The sequence below is a fragment of the Marmota marmota genome, unplaced genomic scaffold (assembly GCF_001458135.2).
Source record: "Marmota marmota marmota unplaced genomic scaffold, marMar, whole genome shotgun sequence".
In the NCBI taxonomy this organism is placed as follows: domain Eukaryota; kingdom Metazoa; phylum Chordata; class Mammalia; order Rodentia; family Sciuridae; genus Marmota; species Marmota marmota.
Genome location: NW_026000005.1, coordinates 28,437,193 through 28,454,033, shown reverse-complemented (window position 1 = coordinate 28,454,033; position 16,841 = coordinate 28,437,193). Strand labels below are relative to the sequence as shown.

The 16,841-nt window shown below is 32.6% G+C and overlaps 1 protein-coding gene across 8 annotated transcripts in view; it reads left to right on the top strand.

Moving 5' to 3' along the window:
* Kansl1l (KAT8 regulatory NSL complex subunit 1 like) overlaps nucleotides 1-16,759 on the top strand; it is a 141,330-nt gene extending 124,571 nt beyond the window's left edge. For 6 of the 8 annotated variants that reach the window (XM_048808471.1, XM_048808467.1, XM_015481323.2 and 3 more), the window contains 8 exons: nucleotides 100-207; nucleotides 7,802-7,930; nucleotides 9,826-9,944; nucleotides 10,771-10,895; nucleotides 12,320-12,374; nucleotides 13,724-13,836; nucleotides 14,970-15,135; nucleotides 15,953-16,759. In XM_048808471.1, coding sequence (XP_048664428.1) covers nucleotides 100-207; nucleotides 7,802-7,930; nucleotides 9,826-9,944; nucleotides 10,771-10,895; nucleotides 12,320-12,374; nucleotides 13,724-13,836; nucleotides 14,970-15,135; nucleotides 15,953-16,183 — 1,046 coding nt within the window. In that variant the 3' untranslated portion in view covers nucleotides 16,184-16,759. The remainder of the gene's footprint in view (nucleotides 1-99; nucleotides 208-7,801; nucleotides 7,931-9,825; nucleotides 9,945-10,770; nucleotides 10,896-12,319; nucleotides 12,375-13,723; nucleotides 13,837-14,969; nucleotides 15,136-15,952) is intronic. The other 2 variants (XM_048808472.1, XM_048808473.1) reach the window with 1 other exon arrangement.
* Nucleotides 16,760-16,841: the final 82 nt, after the last annotated feature.

The following is a 16,841-nucleotide window of genomic DNA, read 5'->3' as shown; positions in this document are numbered from 1 at the left end:
TAGTTCTCATTTTTCAAACTTTTGCATATTTTTCTAAATGCATGTGCTATTAACTAGTCATAAAGAGTGGTGTTCACTGAAAGTACTTTATTTTTCCAGATGTGCCTCTTCATTTTCATTTCGAAACATTATTTAAAAAGACTGAAATAAAAGGAGATCTTGCTGAAAATAAAACTGTGGGCGACTGTATCATGTCACCATCACCTGGTATGTCATATTTACAAATCTTGTACTTTCTATTCCTTTTTACCTCCTTATGCCTGTTATTTTTTGCAGCCTAATAAAATTTAACAAAAGAATGAATGTAAATCCTTAATTTTTAATATTCACTTTTCACAAATCACACAAACAAAAAGAAAATACATAGCAGCTATATAGCATGGCTGGAGGTACCCTGGGTTTCATTCCCAGCACCAGAAAAGGAAAAAAAATCATTGAACAAGAAATGTGTGATAACTATTAAATGAAAATTATGAATTATTAATAATTTAAATAAAAATAGTTAACCAGCATTCCTATATGGTAAAACTAACAAGCATTTCAGCTCTCTTTATTACTTAATGTTTAATGCAATGTAACCTGACATTCTAATTGATTTGATTAACTTAAAATTATCCCACAATTCACTGGGTAGAATAAGCAGGGCAAAGTATAAAAGGAATTGCTGGAAATTTTCAGAAAATCTCTACTGCAACCACAAATAAAGGCATGCCAAAAAAAAGCCTATAATAATTAATTAGCATAAATTTTATTTTGCTTATAATTATGAAAACAAATTCCTAAGGGAGACAACATAGTTTGTATTTTATGTTCAGGATATCAATGGGAAAATGGAGAACCATTCAGTAAACAGTATATTAGTCTTTGATTAAATATTTTTTACACATTGTTTTCACTTGAATCAGAATAAATTTTAATTCATTTGAAGAATTTTTAATAAGACTAAAATTACATAAAAAATACTTAAATTATACTCAGAGCTGGGGTTGTGACTCAGTGTTATAGCTCGCTTGCCTAGCATGCGTGAGGCACTGGGATTGATTCTCAGCACCACATACAAGTAAATAAAATAAAGGTCCATCAACTATATATATATATATATAAAATAAATAAATAAGTTATACTGAAATAATTATGAGTGCTCCAAAAGGGTGTGAAGGTTTTAGCTATGCTTGGAAGCAATTACAAGAAAGTCACACTATCTGCAAAGTTAAAATCTTAATTTACCTCAGTTTGTATGACTTCTGATGTTATCTGCAGATGAAGTAATTATTTACCTCAAAAACTCAAGAGCCAAATGGATGCCAAATTCCAAATTAATGGAGTTTTACTATTAAAATCAGCAGCTTTTATAAATACCAATAACTAGATAGAATATGTAAAGGAATAAAGTATTCTAAGCATGTGACAATGAAAATATACCTCTGACTAAACTTAAGAACCTACATAAAGAAAAGGGTTAGAGGATTTTCCTATACGGAAATATCCCATTCTTACTGGAAGACAGTGCTATAAACTTAAGGTGTCAGTTTTCCCAAAATTAACTTATACACAGAATGTAATTCTAATAAGAACCACAAGGGTATTCTTTTTGAATAAAAGGTATTCTGAACTTTATCTCAGAAAACGTTGAAGAACAGCCAATAAAATTCTTTTAAAGATTAAGGGGCTGGGGTGGTGGCTTGGTGGAAAAGTGCTCGCCTAGCATGCATGAAGCACTGGGTTCGATCCTCAGCACCACATAAAAATAAAATAGAGTGTGTCAACTTAAAACTGAAAAAAATATTTTAAAAAAAGATTAAATGGAGAATGTGTCAGATATCACAATGTATAATAAAGTTCTAATCATTAAAATTTGTTGATATTAATGAAAGCCAGATCAAGGGAACTAAATAACAAGTCTACAGACAGACCCAAAGGTTGAATGTATGATAAAAAGTGGTATTTTCCTATCAGTGTGAAAAGGGTGGCTCAGTTAATTGAATACTGACAAAAACAAATTCCTATGATGCATTCTTTGTATGGCAGCACTAGTCGAAGAACTTTTTATTAGTTACTTCTTTTAATCCATGGGGTAGGTGTTATTATCCTTAAATATCCTGTCCCAAATCACAGTTGAGTAGTGACAGAGCTGAAACTCAAACCCAATCATTCTGGCTCAAAGTCCATGCTCTATTTAAACAACCAACTCTCACACATAATCTGTGGCATCAAATAACTCATTAAATGAGATTGATACCTCATACAGCACATCAAGTTTAGATGAACAATGAAAATACATTTGAGATGGATTAAATGTTAAAAATGATGTCTTTTTCAAGAATCAGAAGAAAAACTAGGTATGTTTAGTGATAACTGTAAAAGTAATGAAAATGACAATAGCCAACATCTACTGAAAACTTCTGTCAAGTCACTGAATGTTTACTTTTTATCCATTATATTGATACTACAGTAAAAACAGCACTCTCAGATAACAATAAGAATTGAGACACAAGCCTTCTGGGAAGCACTGTGAGATGCATTAGAAGGTCTTTAAAATATATATATTTTTATAAGTTGAGTGTGCGGGGAAAAAAGAAAAAATGTCCTTTTTACTTTTATACCTGCTCAAAATAAGTATTTACTGAACTTAATACCAACTTTGTATTCTGGACAGTTATTCCATTTCCAAGAATGTGGTCTAATCCTAAATATGAAACCTTTATCCACAAATATATTTATCTGAGCATTTTTTTTGTGATAATGAAAAACCAGCAACAACTTGAAGAATGATACAGTAACCTGTATACTATAGTAGAATATGCAAACTTAAAAATATCTTAAAAGTTCATGTAAGGATGGAAATGTTACTAATCAAAAGAATATTTTAAAATAAATAGATGAAAATATTTTACTTCCATATTTGGTACAATTATAACCATGCAAAAATGTTTATTCTTCCATCAACCAATTGTGATATGTGGGCCTTGTTGGGGTTCTGAACAAAGCAGATCTATACAGATACACATTCATGCTCTTTTAAAACAATTTGAAAAATAAGAACACTGAGGGAGATATTAATGAATTATTGTTAGTTCTGTCATATGTAATAATGCACAATTTGTTAGAGATTCATGCTGACATATTTGATGAAATTATAGCAAAGAAGTTGTAGAGAGAGAGATGAAACAGGATTGGTAAAGCTATCATTTCTAAAGCTGAGTGAAGAGTACATGGGAATAATTCATTATTCTAGTCTCCTTTTTTGTATGTTTAAAATTTTTCCACAATAAAAAGGGGGGAAAAATGCACCAAAGGCAAGGAACAATCGCCTACACTTAAAAAAGACTAAAGAAATACTGGAAAGTATAGGTTATGTTCAGGTACTTTTTCATGACATAATTCTACTTATTGGGAACTATACATTTTTCAAAAAGGAAAACAAATATGTGGATATTTCAAGAATTTCCATAATAGCAATAATTCCATGATGATGATGACAGAAGTAACAACTGTATATCCAAAAACTAATTCCTCTAATCAGAGGAATGTTAGGTAACTTATGTAACCATAAGTTACAAGATAAAACATAACATTATACATTATCCTAACTAATATACATTATCCTAACTAAATTATGATTATGCAAAATAAAAGTATATGATGTTAGAGATCATATGATTACAGTTCTTCTAAAGTTACTGTACTGTTTATCTGACTGAAATAAGGCACTGTAAATATTAGGCACAGAATTAACAGTAAATGTATTGACTGTAATGACAACATATCACATGTAATAAAAAAATAAGGGTAGAAATACACTTTTTGAATGCCTTGGTAATATTATACAAATCAATGAAGTATTCTTTTGTATACAAATCTTTCATTCCCTATACTCTCATTCCCTACCATTCCTACTCCAAATAATTAAGCATTAATAAGGCTTCATCCTATATATCTTTAATAAAGTAGCTGCTCATTAATTTCTTTTACTATTAGTTATTTCTATAAAATTAAGTAAAACTACGGAGTTCAACATTCCTTGAGCACCTCTTCTGTGCCAGGCAGATTATGATAAGAATAAAAGGTGAATCACAGGAGATCAAAGAAATTATAATGCAACAGGGGAAAGTAGACATGAATAACTATTATAGTATGTGTTGAACGCATATGGCAACAATATTCTCTCTCTCTCTCTCTCTCTCTCCATATATATATATATATATATATATAAAAAAAGGAGGGCAGAGGGCTTAGCTCAGTGATAGAGCACTTGCTTATCACATGCAAGACCCTGGATTCAATCTCCAGTACCACAAGAGGGAAAAATAGTGGGGGAGTAGATAGCTTAGCACAAGCCAAGACAGAGGTAAAGGGGAATAAGATAAAGAAAGGCAGGAAGGAACTCCCAAGACAAACGGTGATGCCAAGTGCCATCTTGGAATCTAGAAGGTTGAAGTGTTCCAAATCAATGCTTCTCAAAAGTTAATGTGCAAACATATTCCTCGAAGGATACTGTTAGAATGCAGCTTCTGCACTTTAACAAGATCCCAAATGTCTGATTTGGCCATACTGTGTAACAAGGCTTTAAATAATGGAAACCAGCATGCATCATAAAAACTTAGAACAGTGTGATATGTTACAAATAGCTTGGTATTCCTGCAGAGGAAATTGTGTGAAGGTAAGCAGACTATATGGCACTGCTGACTTCAGGCAACAAGGACATATGCACAAGTCAAAGTGCAGAGTTGAAAAGTAATACAATCAGCTCATGGGGAAATATAACACAATCAGTTCAAGAGGCTGTAGTTACCAGAATATTCAAGGATATGAAAGAAAAGAAAGACAGCAGAACCATTTAAGACATGAGACTTTAAAAAGAAGAGACTGAACACAATGAGCAACTGGAATTTTCTACAATGAACAAGTTATTATAGGGATAATTGGTAAAAATTGATTAAGATATATAAATTAGCTAGTGGTATTCATTTCTTGATTTTTGACAAATTTAACTATATAAAATGATGTCTTTATTTTTGAGAAGTACACACTGATATATTAAGGGGTAACACAGCATCCATGCCAGAAACAATGAGTTCTAAGAGGTAAAGCAAATTATGATAAAATGTTAACATCTGGGTAACCTAGGTAAAGGATATATGGAAACACTGCAATAGTTCAGTTTTTTTTCTAAATTTGACTATATCAAAATTAAATGTTATTAAAGTGGATAGAAGAGGAGAAACAATAGAACCCTAACCCACAATTAATCCAGAAACAGAGTTCAACCATCTTAACTCCTATTTCCTCCCATATGAACTAACCAAGTTGTCAATAAACTTATAAACTTGTTTCAAATCTTCCTATCTGCATTTCAACCACATTCAGACCAATATAATTTCTAACCTGTATTGCTGAAAGCAGCTCATTTTCATTTAGTTTTAATCACTTTAGACAGTGATCTTTTCAAAATGCAAATCTGAAATCCTCACCCGGGCCTTTTAAGACTTTTGAGGGAATATTCTTCCCCTAAAGTGGTATTTACATAGGCTATTGGCTCCTGTTTCTTTGGGTGGGGGGGATAGGGGATTGAACTCAGAGGCACTTGACCACTGAGCCACACCTCCAGTCCTATTTTGTATTTGAGACAGGTTCTCACTGAGTTGCTTAGCACATTGCTTTTTGCTGAGGTTGGCTTTGAACTCACTATCCTCCTGTCTCAGCCTCCCAAGTGCTGGGATTACACGCGTGGTGCCACCACCAGGACTCCTGGCTTTTTCTTCACCATACTTCCTTTACATACCTGCTGCTATCCAGCTCCCAGATTTGTCTTGCTCCCTTGGACATTTGCCCAAGCTATTTTCCTTCTTTCCCTTGCTGTCAGCTATTTCTGATAATATATGGAATCTCTTCATCTGTGAGTAAAAAGATAGCAAAAGGGTGAACTCTTAGATTTGCTTAAAATACTCCACCAAAATGAAATTACAAGCTCCACAACTGAGCTACACTCCCAGCCCTCTAGTTACCTTTTTCTAATGAGTATAGGATTAATGCTGTTTATTATTCTGTTTAACATTTTCTTTTTTTCTCTTTTTTGAATGGTGGAAAATCTTAAAGAGACCATCTTAAAATTCTGCCCACCATTTTTTCCCCTGGACTGTCATTGATTTACAATTAATTTGGGTATGGCAAATGGATTCCCCTTTCTTTGTGGTAATATTAACTCTTGTCTTGTAACTTTCAGGGTATTCTCACCTATGATATCCTGTTTGATTTTTATTTCCTGACAAGTGAGTTCTTTGAAATATTAAGGTTGATTCTAGAAACATTTTTACTATCATTTCAAATATTATCTCCCCACATATTTTCTCTCCTGTTAAACACTCTTTTTCTTCATATTCATCATTGTTCTTTTCAGTTGTAATTCCTTTTCTAGTCCCAATTTTTATTTTTGGCAGTGTCCATTGTTAGCTCATTCAGTTCATATTTTGAGCAATTATATTTTATATTTCTGAGATCTCCCAAGAAGACTCTTCCTTATTTTTCTTCACATTTATTTTAAAGACCCGTTAATCTGTTTTCTTTGAATGTTCCAGAAATTAATTCCTGAGATGGTTTTTCCACTTGTAGATCTTGTTTTATGATGTTGGTATTCAAGATTTCGGTTTGTGAACTCATCTTTGAAGTTGACATTCATTGTTAAAGGTTGTTTTTCCACTGTTATTGATGACAAGGGTAGGGATTTACACCTTACATTACTTCAGATTTATGAGCGAGACATTTAAAAGTAGGACGCTAGGGTATGGCATCTTTCTGCCCAAAGCTCTGGTTGTTACCTTTTGATATAGGTAATCTCATTTGGTAGCCTGGCTGACATGGGGCATGTATTGACAATTATCAGCTGGTACAGCTAATTGTACTGCTCTGTTTTTCTCTCCTCCAGGTCTACAGCACCTTTCGTATGGATCACATTTTTGTGGCAACACTTTCCTATGTGCTTCTGCCCTATAAATTCTGTTTTATTTAATAAGTTCCCCTTTCTGTTTACAATTGTGCCTATCTCCATGAACCTACATATACAAATTTTGTCTTATCATTTTTAGAATACTTTGCCATCAAGAAACTGGACTTCTTTACTAGGCTATGCCCTTTGCTTCAGTCAGAGTTTCAGAACTGTAACTAATGTCTATGTAAAGGAGCCAATTTTGTTATCAAATCAATACAGAAAATAGTTTCAGATAGATAATACTAATGATGAAGCTAATATTTATTAAGCACCTATCATGCTAGATACTCATTTAATCTTCATAATCCTATAATCCCAAGATTTTATAGATGAGAATACTTAGGCACTGAGTGACTTAAAATTGTGCACTGTTTTTTGTTTAAAAAAAAAAAGAAAGACTAGTGCTAGTCACTGTCCAAGATGAATAAAATCTAAAATCTAGCTTTTAAGGAATCCAAGACTGTTGTGACCCTGTTGAAACTTACTTGATCTTGAATTATTTCTGGATTTAAGGTAAGCAACTTCAGGATTCAGATCCTATTTAGCCCAAATTTGCAGATCTGAACTAATCCATACTAATTTGGAAGACTTTGAGAACAGATCACCTTCCCTTTTCATCCATCCCCTTCAAAATAATGAAGCAAATACAGGAAGTTGGCAATTTCCTGAGGTTGTTTTTAAGAAATCCCATTTCAGGTACTTTTAGCGTAAGGGGTATCCATCTTGGTACTTAAGCATTACTAGTGGTTTTGAACTGATATTTTAAAATTCTGCATTATTTGTGTTAAACTTCACATTTCCTTTCATTTGTTGTAGTACACAGTACTTCTCTGAATCAGTGGAGTAATGGATATTCACCTACATGTAAGCCTCAAATAAAGTCAGAGTCGTCTGCACAACTGTTTCAGGGAAGAAAGAAAAGACATTTGAGTGAAACAGCATTAGGTAGGTTAAAATGAGGATATGACCATTAGGGTTAAATACTGAAAAGAAAATCTGCTTTTCCACAAAGTTTATAATTGTCTCAGGAGTTTATAATTCAGAATTATCACTTAATTAACTAAAATATTTATCATCCCATGAACATATTCAGTATTCACATAGTTAATTCAGATTTTGTAAACTGGTTATTTACCCATTTTATGGCATTTTCCTTCCAGTGTTCCCTGACTAGTTCTCTTTCATCAGCTGCTGTATGGTTAGAATTTAGTCTCTAAGGTTTTTTTGGACTCAAACTAGTTCAATAACAGGTCATTTACATAAATTTATTACTACTTCTAAATAGTAATTTCTCAAGATTTTGAGAAAGTTGTAAAGATTCAACTAAGGCACTCAACCACCTTATTCAGGTCTCCTTAGGAGTCTTTATAGTTCCAAGGTAATCAAGATATATCACTTGAAGCTGGAACTCTTCCAATAATACAAAATTGATTTGTTGTGGAGATACAGGAGAACACAGTCATACCAGTCATTGTTATGTTTAATAAGAAAATGTCCACATGATTGGTGTTTGTTCATGTTCCAGGGAACATAACCCTATATTTTTGTAAGTATTCCCCAGATGTAAAATCTCAATAATGTACTTAACAAATTATAAACTACTTACATCCAAGAAGTACTTAACTATAACTATACACAATGGATTTAATGCATTATCTCCAGTATCTTTAGAAATTCTACCAAAATAGACAAGTCACTACTTGATAGTTAATACCTAATCAAGTACATTTTGGCACAAAATGAACAAATTCCCACTCATTGAGAACCTTTGTTATTCTCTAGTGTCTCACTCTTCAGAACAACCAAGGATCATCAGGCTTTGGGAGAACTTTCATACATGCACACCAAAACACGGGAATTTTTCTTACCTCTTAATAAGATACAAATTGACTGATACTTTAGATCTCATTTTGAGTTTAACAGATACTTAGGGATGTAAGAACAAATGAAAGGATATACTGCAAAGAAATTAAGACAACTCCAAAATTAAAGCACATCTAGTCCAGACTTGTATAACAAGTCATATCATGAAAAACGAGCTATTCCAGATCACAAGAAAACTTGGAGAGTAATAACAAATTTTAATATGTGGCTCCATATTTGAAAAAACTAACCAGAGAGGATATATTTTAACGACTTGAGAATATAAATGTAGACTAGGTATTAGGTATTAGATTTTATATTATTTGGGAAATATCATTGTATTTTTTAAAATTCACACTAGAATAAAATAGTATGTAAATGAATATATATATTTCCTTATTAAGAATAAAAACAAAGGAACTTGAAAGACAGATAATACAAATTAAAAGTCAATTTCAAATCAATATCATTAGAGAACAACTTTACCCATGAAACAAGAAAAGGAAGGTATAAAAAAGGAATACGAGAGGACAATAACTTTTAGAAATTAGTACTTTAATTGTAGGAATTTTTCAAAATAGTGTTTTTATAAGATCAAGGAAATCTCTCACAGAAAAGAAAAGACAGACATAAAAAAATGAAAGGATAAGAAAATTCAGATCAGTCTTAACAATGTAGCCTCTGAGAGGAGTCACAGAAAAAAAAGGAACTGGGTCAAGAGAGCAGATGGAGTATTAAGTAATATGAACCTGCTGGAGAGAAAATGCCAAGGTGCCAGAAAATGGAAATACCTGTATCAAGATCAAGTGAAGTGAGGCTCTTCTTTTATATTTCCCCTTTTATTTATTTTCAAAACATGAATTTTTTTTAATCCATTGATTAAACTATCAATTCACCTCTCAATGACTGGAGAAATAATTCTAATAATATTGGTCATGTTTAATTTATGACATTATGAATGGTTCTTTCCTTGGCAGGAGAAAAAAATAGATTTGAAGAATTTGCTTTTCAATGCACAGAACCAGGATCCCATTGTAATTTCACTACCATCTCTAATGTCAATGTTATATCAAGAACACAGAATTCATCAGCACAAGTAGGTTTTTACTATACCGAACTCTAAGACTGCTTTATATTATATTGTTATATTGTGTGCAAGTAGAAATACTTAACAATGAGACCCATATTTTGAATAATTATAATGCATCAATAAAGAAAAAATAAAAAACTCCATATTATCAAATTCTTTTTAAAACTATGTATAGATTTTTTAAATAAAACCAGCTGATTTAAAAATTTGGGTATTTTGCTAATTTATATCAGCCTTACTGGCACATTTAGAACTACCTTATTAGGAAATAATAAATTTGATAAATAAAACTTTTTTCTTACTTGGAAAACAATTATTAATCTTCAGTTACAGATTCTTTTCTGTGTTAAAAACTAAATTTTATCATGACCATTTCTATTCTTTAGCATATGAAGCTACAAAGAGCCTTGCTAATAATGTGAGTTCAGGACTTGTATTGTTCTTAATCTGCCTTGTTTTTTGGCACAAGACCCAGTAAAAGAAAAGTTAAAAGCTGGGAAGTGTTAGAAATGAACAACTTGAAACTCGGGGACCAGAAACACATAAATGAAGACTATAATAATAATTTTTACTAAACGTTTCACCAAAACATATTTCACAAACTTTCCTAATAATAAGTATATATGTTTGTGCACATAAATATACAAATTACAAACCTGACAAAACAGTTTAGGCATACTTCCTTAACTGGTTTTCTTAACATTTTATAGTCACATTTGAGAACAATGAATTTACAAAAATTACATAGATGATTATTATGAAACTAATGAAAGAAATGTATCACCAGAGGTTAACTAGGTATGTAAACCATTACCATAATTCTACTTTGCAGAGTACGGCACGAAGGAGGTTAAGAAGTGAGAGCTCTTATGACATAGATAACATTGTGATTCCCATGTCTTTAGTAGCCCCAGCTAAGTTAGAGAAACTCCAATATAAGGAAATTATCACTCCAAGGTATGTATCCTTACATTCTTTCCTCTTCCTTTAATAAACTTAAATCCAGAGTGAAGTGGAAATCTTAACTGAGAGGAGAATGCTAGCCTACTTTCTGGCCTACTTGTATAGCCACAGAGGGAAAATAGTGAAAGAAAGCTTCACATTACTCATGGTAAAGAAAAACTGCCAGAGTATCACAACTTTACTTCTTAGTTTTTATTAAGAACTGAGAATTTCTAGATTGATTTACTTCAGCATTCTAGTCATGTTTTTTTCATTCATTTGTATTTTGGTTCCTATTATGTACAATGGCACTAAAAGGCACTTTACTGATAGAAAAACTACAGCAACAAACAAATTTGCCTTAAGAGATGTACAAGAGTTCAAAGAAAGCAACTACCTTTGTAATAATGTATTCACAACATGAGACAGTAATATCTGTCACAACAAAACTAAAATTTTGATTTGGCCAAGTTAGCAATAAACACTTAAAAGATGCATGGGAAGGTCTGAGAAGACATACAGGGAGTTATGGTATTTACAACAGGGAGATTATAACAAAGGTAGACTGGCAAATGTGTAAGGCTTAGCCAGATAGGTTTTGCATAGATTGATAAAGGCAGGTAAGCCTAGAAAAGAACCAGACTGTGGAGGTCCCTGAATACCATATGCAGATCTGCTTCTATTGGCAGTCAGGTTAGCCCAATTTCTGGCAGTGATGAAAGCAGTTCCTAAAAATATGAATATGGCACAGGAAGTAGACATAAAAAGACTAGAAATCAAAACATGAGCCAGGTGATAACCAATTAAGGCCTACCCATCTCTAGTTTAATTTCAGTTTATCTTAATTACTTTGAGGTATTAAGGCAAGTCTAGTATTCTAAGAGGTATTATGAGAATTCATATTTTAAAAGCCTGTTGAAATTTCCTACAAAAATTAGAAATATCATTTGTTCTGTAGCAACAATGTTTTTTCATTTGCAGTAGTGGGCTGGAACTAGCTGGTGGACCTGGCTATTAAATACAGAATTCTGTAAGTCGGTTAAACTATTAGTAGCTGAAAAGGGGCCCTAAGCATTTTCTCATCAAAGAAATTGGCAGAAACGACAAATCAGGTCTTTTTTTCCTTCTTCTCTTTGGTCAAGTTGTTTATCAGCATACCACTGACTTATTTTTAAATCAGTACATGTATGTAACATCCAACTATACAGAAGAGGTTTCACTCACTGTAAAGGCAAAAGTAAAGACTCATCTTCCCTGGTTTTTTTTCCTCATAATACGAATATTCTTTCTCTTAAAAAAAAAACAACAAAGTATTAAGATAGAACCACATGAATTATGGAAATCCCAAGGAAAGAAATCACAATGTGCTTAAAAGAATAAATAGCTACAGTTAGAGAAATTGATAAAAGCTATTTGAAACTGGTTTATATCTTCAACAGCTGGAGGATGGTTGTTCTTCAGCCTTTGGATGAATATAACTTACGTGAAGAAGAGGTAAGCTACCTTTCATTTAATGAGATAATTACACCTTTTATATTATGAAGCCTGTTTAATTTAACATTTAAGGAAATAAAGGAAAACATAAACCCTTGAACATCTGACTTTTTTTTCATTTACCAAGTTTTTCAAAAAGGTTATTAATTCTATAGAAAAATATTTCTGTGCAAATTTGACTTCAAAAAGATAATAATGTTTAAAGAAATAGAGGAAAAGTAAAATATGCTATTTATGAGTTGACATTGATATAGACAATATTCCTCTCAGCATTAATCTTGTTTCTTTTTTTATAAAAAGACACTGTCAATATTCACTCCTACAATTCCATTTTCAATATATTAGAAACAATTTACTTTTTTAAAAAAAAATCTTTCTTTATTTATTTTGTATGTGGTGCTAAGGATCCAACCCAGTGCCTCATGCATGCGAGGCAAACGTTCAACCACTGAGCTACAACCCCAGCCCGAACCAATTTGCATTTGAATTTGGAAAACTTTGGAATTTAATATGGTACATGTATCTTGTAATACCTAGCCTAAACAGTTCTTATAACATTAATCAAGTATTAGTAGTTCTGTAATCAAATGGGATAAACACTAAAAACCGCCTGATACCATTTCAGATCAGACTGGATTATATGAAAAATCTGTTTTTTCAGATTTTTGGATTATGGAATTATAGGTAAGGGTTTATAGATCTTTATCGGTAAAATTACACTAGGACAAGAATATAGGGAATAATATATCACCAAACTAATGTCAACGTGATGGTCTCTAAAAGCAGTATTTTGTAGCAGATAATTGATTTCTATGAAATAACGGTATTTCTATGCCCTGTCATGTTTTTCAGCTACCCTACAACTTACCTTTAATGACCTTCCCTCTTGTAATGCATTCTATTTCAGAATGATCCTTGTCAAACCCAAATTCCTAAATATAACCCTGTCCAGGTTAGATTCCTAGATAAGGCATTAATTCTGACTTACAATCAGTTTTACTTTTCTTTGACATTGACATTTTCTTAGAACAATGTGTGCTCCATAAAGAACAAAAAATCGATATAAATCCAACTGAATGAATAAAACTCTAAGATTATTTCATGCAAGCTGTGGCTAATGGAAAGCATACCCATTTGCAATCTCAATAAATCTTCAAATGTGAACCAAGAGTAAAAAGATAAAAGTTTTGGACTCCCACCTTTCAGGAATTCGAAGCTAATCTCCTAACATTCTCTTGACTGACACAAACTGCATTTTAGAGTCTGCTTGCTACTGTTCTCTAGATGAACCATTTGAAACCTGTTCAGAAAGTTTCCCATAAAAGCAAAATCTTTTTTGCTAATTCCAGATAGAAGATCTTTCTGATGAAGTCTTCTCCCTAAGACACAAAAAATATGAAGAGAGAGAGCAAGCCAGGTGGTCACTATGGGAACAAAGCAAATGGCATAGAAGAAACAGTAGGCAAGTATTTTAAACTTAAAACTCAAAAACATGGAATCCATGTGGAATGAACAAAAATTCTGCATGAATTTTGGGGGGCCATTAAAAAAGAACACATAAGGATGTATCAGTGAGTCATGTACAAGTATACGTACTGGTGTGTCACTTCATGTACTGCTGTATTAAAAATATATTGGGCTAAGTACATGAGGATAAGATGAGTTTCTGTATTTTACTCTATTTCTCAGGTTTTCTATCAGTATGAGGAATAGATTTAACTGGCAAATAATATAAAATGTATCTCTATATTTAAAGTAGGTCATTTTAATCTACTCTAACAGTGGACCTAACACTGGGGGATAGAATTAGATAGTCCATTTTAACATAACTATTTCCAAATTAGCAAGACTTAAAAGAAAAATTCAAGAATAACTGTCTTATGTAACAGGCAAATAGTCTAAAGTACTTACAGACTAACCTTTGGGGAAGGGAAAATAAATCATAAACATAATTAATAATTATGTATTTGAAAGAATCCCTAGTGTTTTATATTTACATGATTATTTTTAATATATCCCAAACTCATAAAAACAAGATCATGTTAAATATAGCAGTCACTTCAGTGAAGGGGCATCTCTCATTTAATTAATGCTATTAAAAATACCTTTCTCAAGATATCCAGGCTTGCTATAAATCCGTGTTCAGAGTTCTCCTAATATAGATGAGATTATGGAATTCTTATCCTTTCCCACATTCCAAAGGTAAAACTTTCCAGAAATACAGAGGGAAAGATGAACTGAGACATTCATGGATGACATTATAATAATCATAGAATACCCTAAGAACTCAAAGACTATAAGGATCAAGCAATTGCTGTTTCTTGTCTTGCGAAAAAAAAAAGAAAATCAAGTAATAAAACCTGTTATTATAAGTTGGCTAAATATTTAATAAAGCCTTTGAGATAAATATGTAAATATGATTTGACTAAATATTTAAGCGTTTTAAACAGGAAAGTAATAGCACCAGAAAGGTAACAGATGAATTTTTAAAATCTTTTGGGTGGAACTATGTAAAGCAAAGATACTATGTTTAATTTAGTGATACCTTTGGCCATAAAATGTTAAGATCTCAAGAAATTAATATTTTCTTGCTAGGGCTTACAGTAAAAATGTTGAAGGACAGGACTTTCTTTTGAAAGAATGCCCTAATGACTTCAGTAGCGGTCAGCAATGTGCTGCTGAAAGTCCTCCTGATCTTCCTTCAGAGCACCATGATCTCTATGCACATGGCTCACCCTTAAATGAAAATCAAGAAATCACAGTAAGTATGACTTTAATTGCCTCTTAACTTTTGTGTATGTAGAAATTGCTTATTGTAAATTTTTTCATCACTACATATTGAATTCAGCATAGTTCATTCTAGAATAATAAGAATCAGATCTGTATTGCAACACTCTAGTCCGCCACTAACTATAATCCCTTTTTTTCCTATTCTGTCATTAGCAACTTCCACCTACCTACTTGTTAGGTAATACAGATGTTTTCATTACAAAATAAATATGACTAATGGAGAATAGCACCTGCCATAGTAAATGTTAACTGCTATTTCTCTTCCTCCTCTTACAGTTTTTACTTGTCTCCCCATAGATCCAGTTCCTACCTTAAGGGGAGTGCTTTCTAACACTGCATCCATTTGTGCACCTTTCTTCATAAATAGGTGTTGAAAAGAAGGAACCAGATCTAGAATGGAGAGTGGAGACTATAGAAATTAATAGGCAAGTTGCAGCAAACTCAGGGGAAAAAAAAAGTCAGTAGGTATCTTAATAACAATGGGATGGAAATTAAGATATTGGAGAAATAGATTAAACTTAAAAAAGCACTTTGAAAGGGGTTTTCCTAAAATACTCTTTAGGCTGAAAATGAAGACCAGTCCCCTGTGACAGCCATTTCCTCTTGCCCACAGAAGCAAAGTGAAACAATGCCCCAAAGTCATTACATTTTCAGTACATCCCACTTTGAGAGATATTTAGGTCCAAATTTGCTAAAAGAATAAGTTAGTATATATTTGACATTTACATATTACTTGACACATGAACTTAAATTATTTGAAACTTAACTGAAAATGTTTTCCCTTTTAGTCTTTGTGGTGGGAACGACGGTCTTTTCCACTGAAGGATGAAGATACGGCAGCTTTATTATGCCAAGAGGATAAAAACAATCAGACTGAGGTGTCAAGCACAGCTTTCCATGCTGAAGTCGTCTGTACCAGCGCACCAGAGAATGGCTACCACCCCAAAAAACAGCTAGGTGGAACAGAAGAGTATAAAGCCTTTGGTCTAGGAATTACTAATGTTAAAAAAAATAGGTGACAGGCAACAGGTGAAGAAAATGATGTAACTGAAGGGAAGTCAGGAGGGGAAAAAAATAGCCCTGTTCTGGATCTCCCACCCACCTCTGGTCATACTTCCAGAATAACAGAATGTACTGCATGTATTTACCTTTCATGCTGTTTATGGGGAACAGGCAAGATTGTTTCTTTACCTTCTTGAACCACAGAAGTAGCTAGTTTTTTAACCTATAGACAAATGCTAGGCATCTGTGTTTATCATATAAATTACAAGCACCAAGATATTAACTGCTGCAATTTGATGTCAAATCACATTATTGGGTAATTTTTAACATCACAAACATACACACACTCACCCTTGCATTAAATGAGAGCTATTTTCTTTCCTATTCACATGGTAATTCACTAAAATTGCCTCAAAATATATTAATATACAAATATACATATAAAATGGGCATGCACGCACGGGGTTTTTAAATTACACTGGCAGTGACCCACTCCACTTAAAATTGCATGTACCAACTTGCCCTATGAAATGTAAGCTGCAATAAATATAAAGCACGTGTTTCCTCTGATTAAAAAAAAATTTTTTTTGAAAGTCTTGACTATGGAGAGGGAGTTATTTTTGTTTTTTAACATGTTTAACCAAGAGAAGTTATTTATGGAAATTCTTATCACAG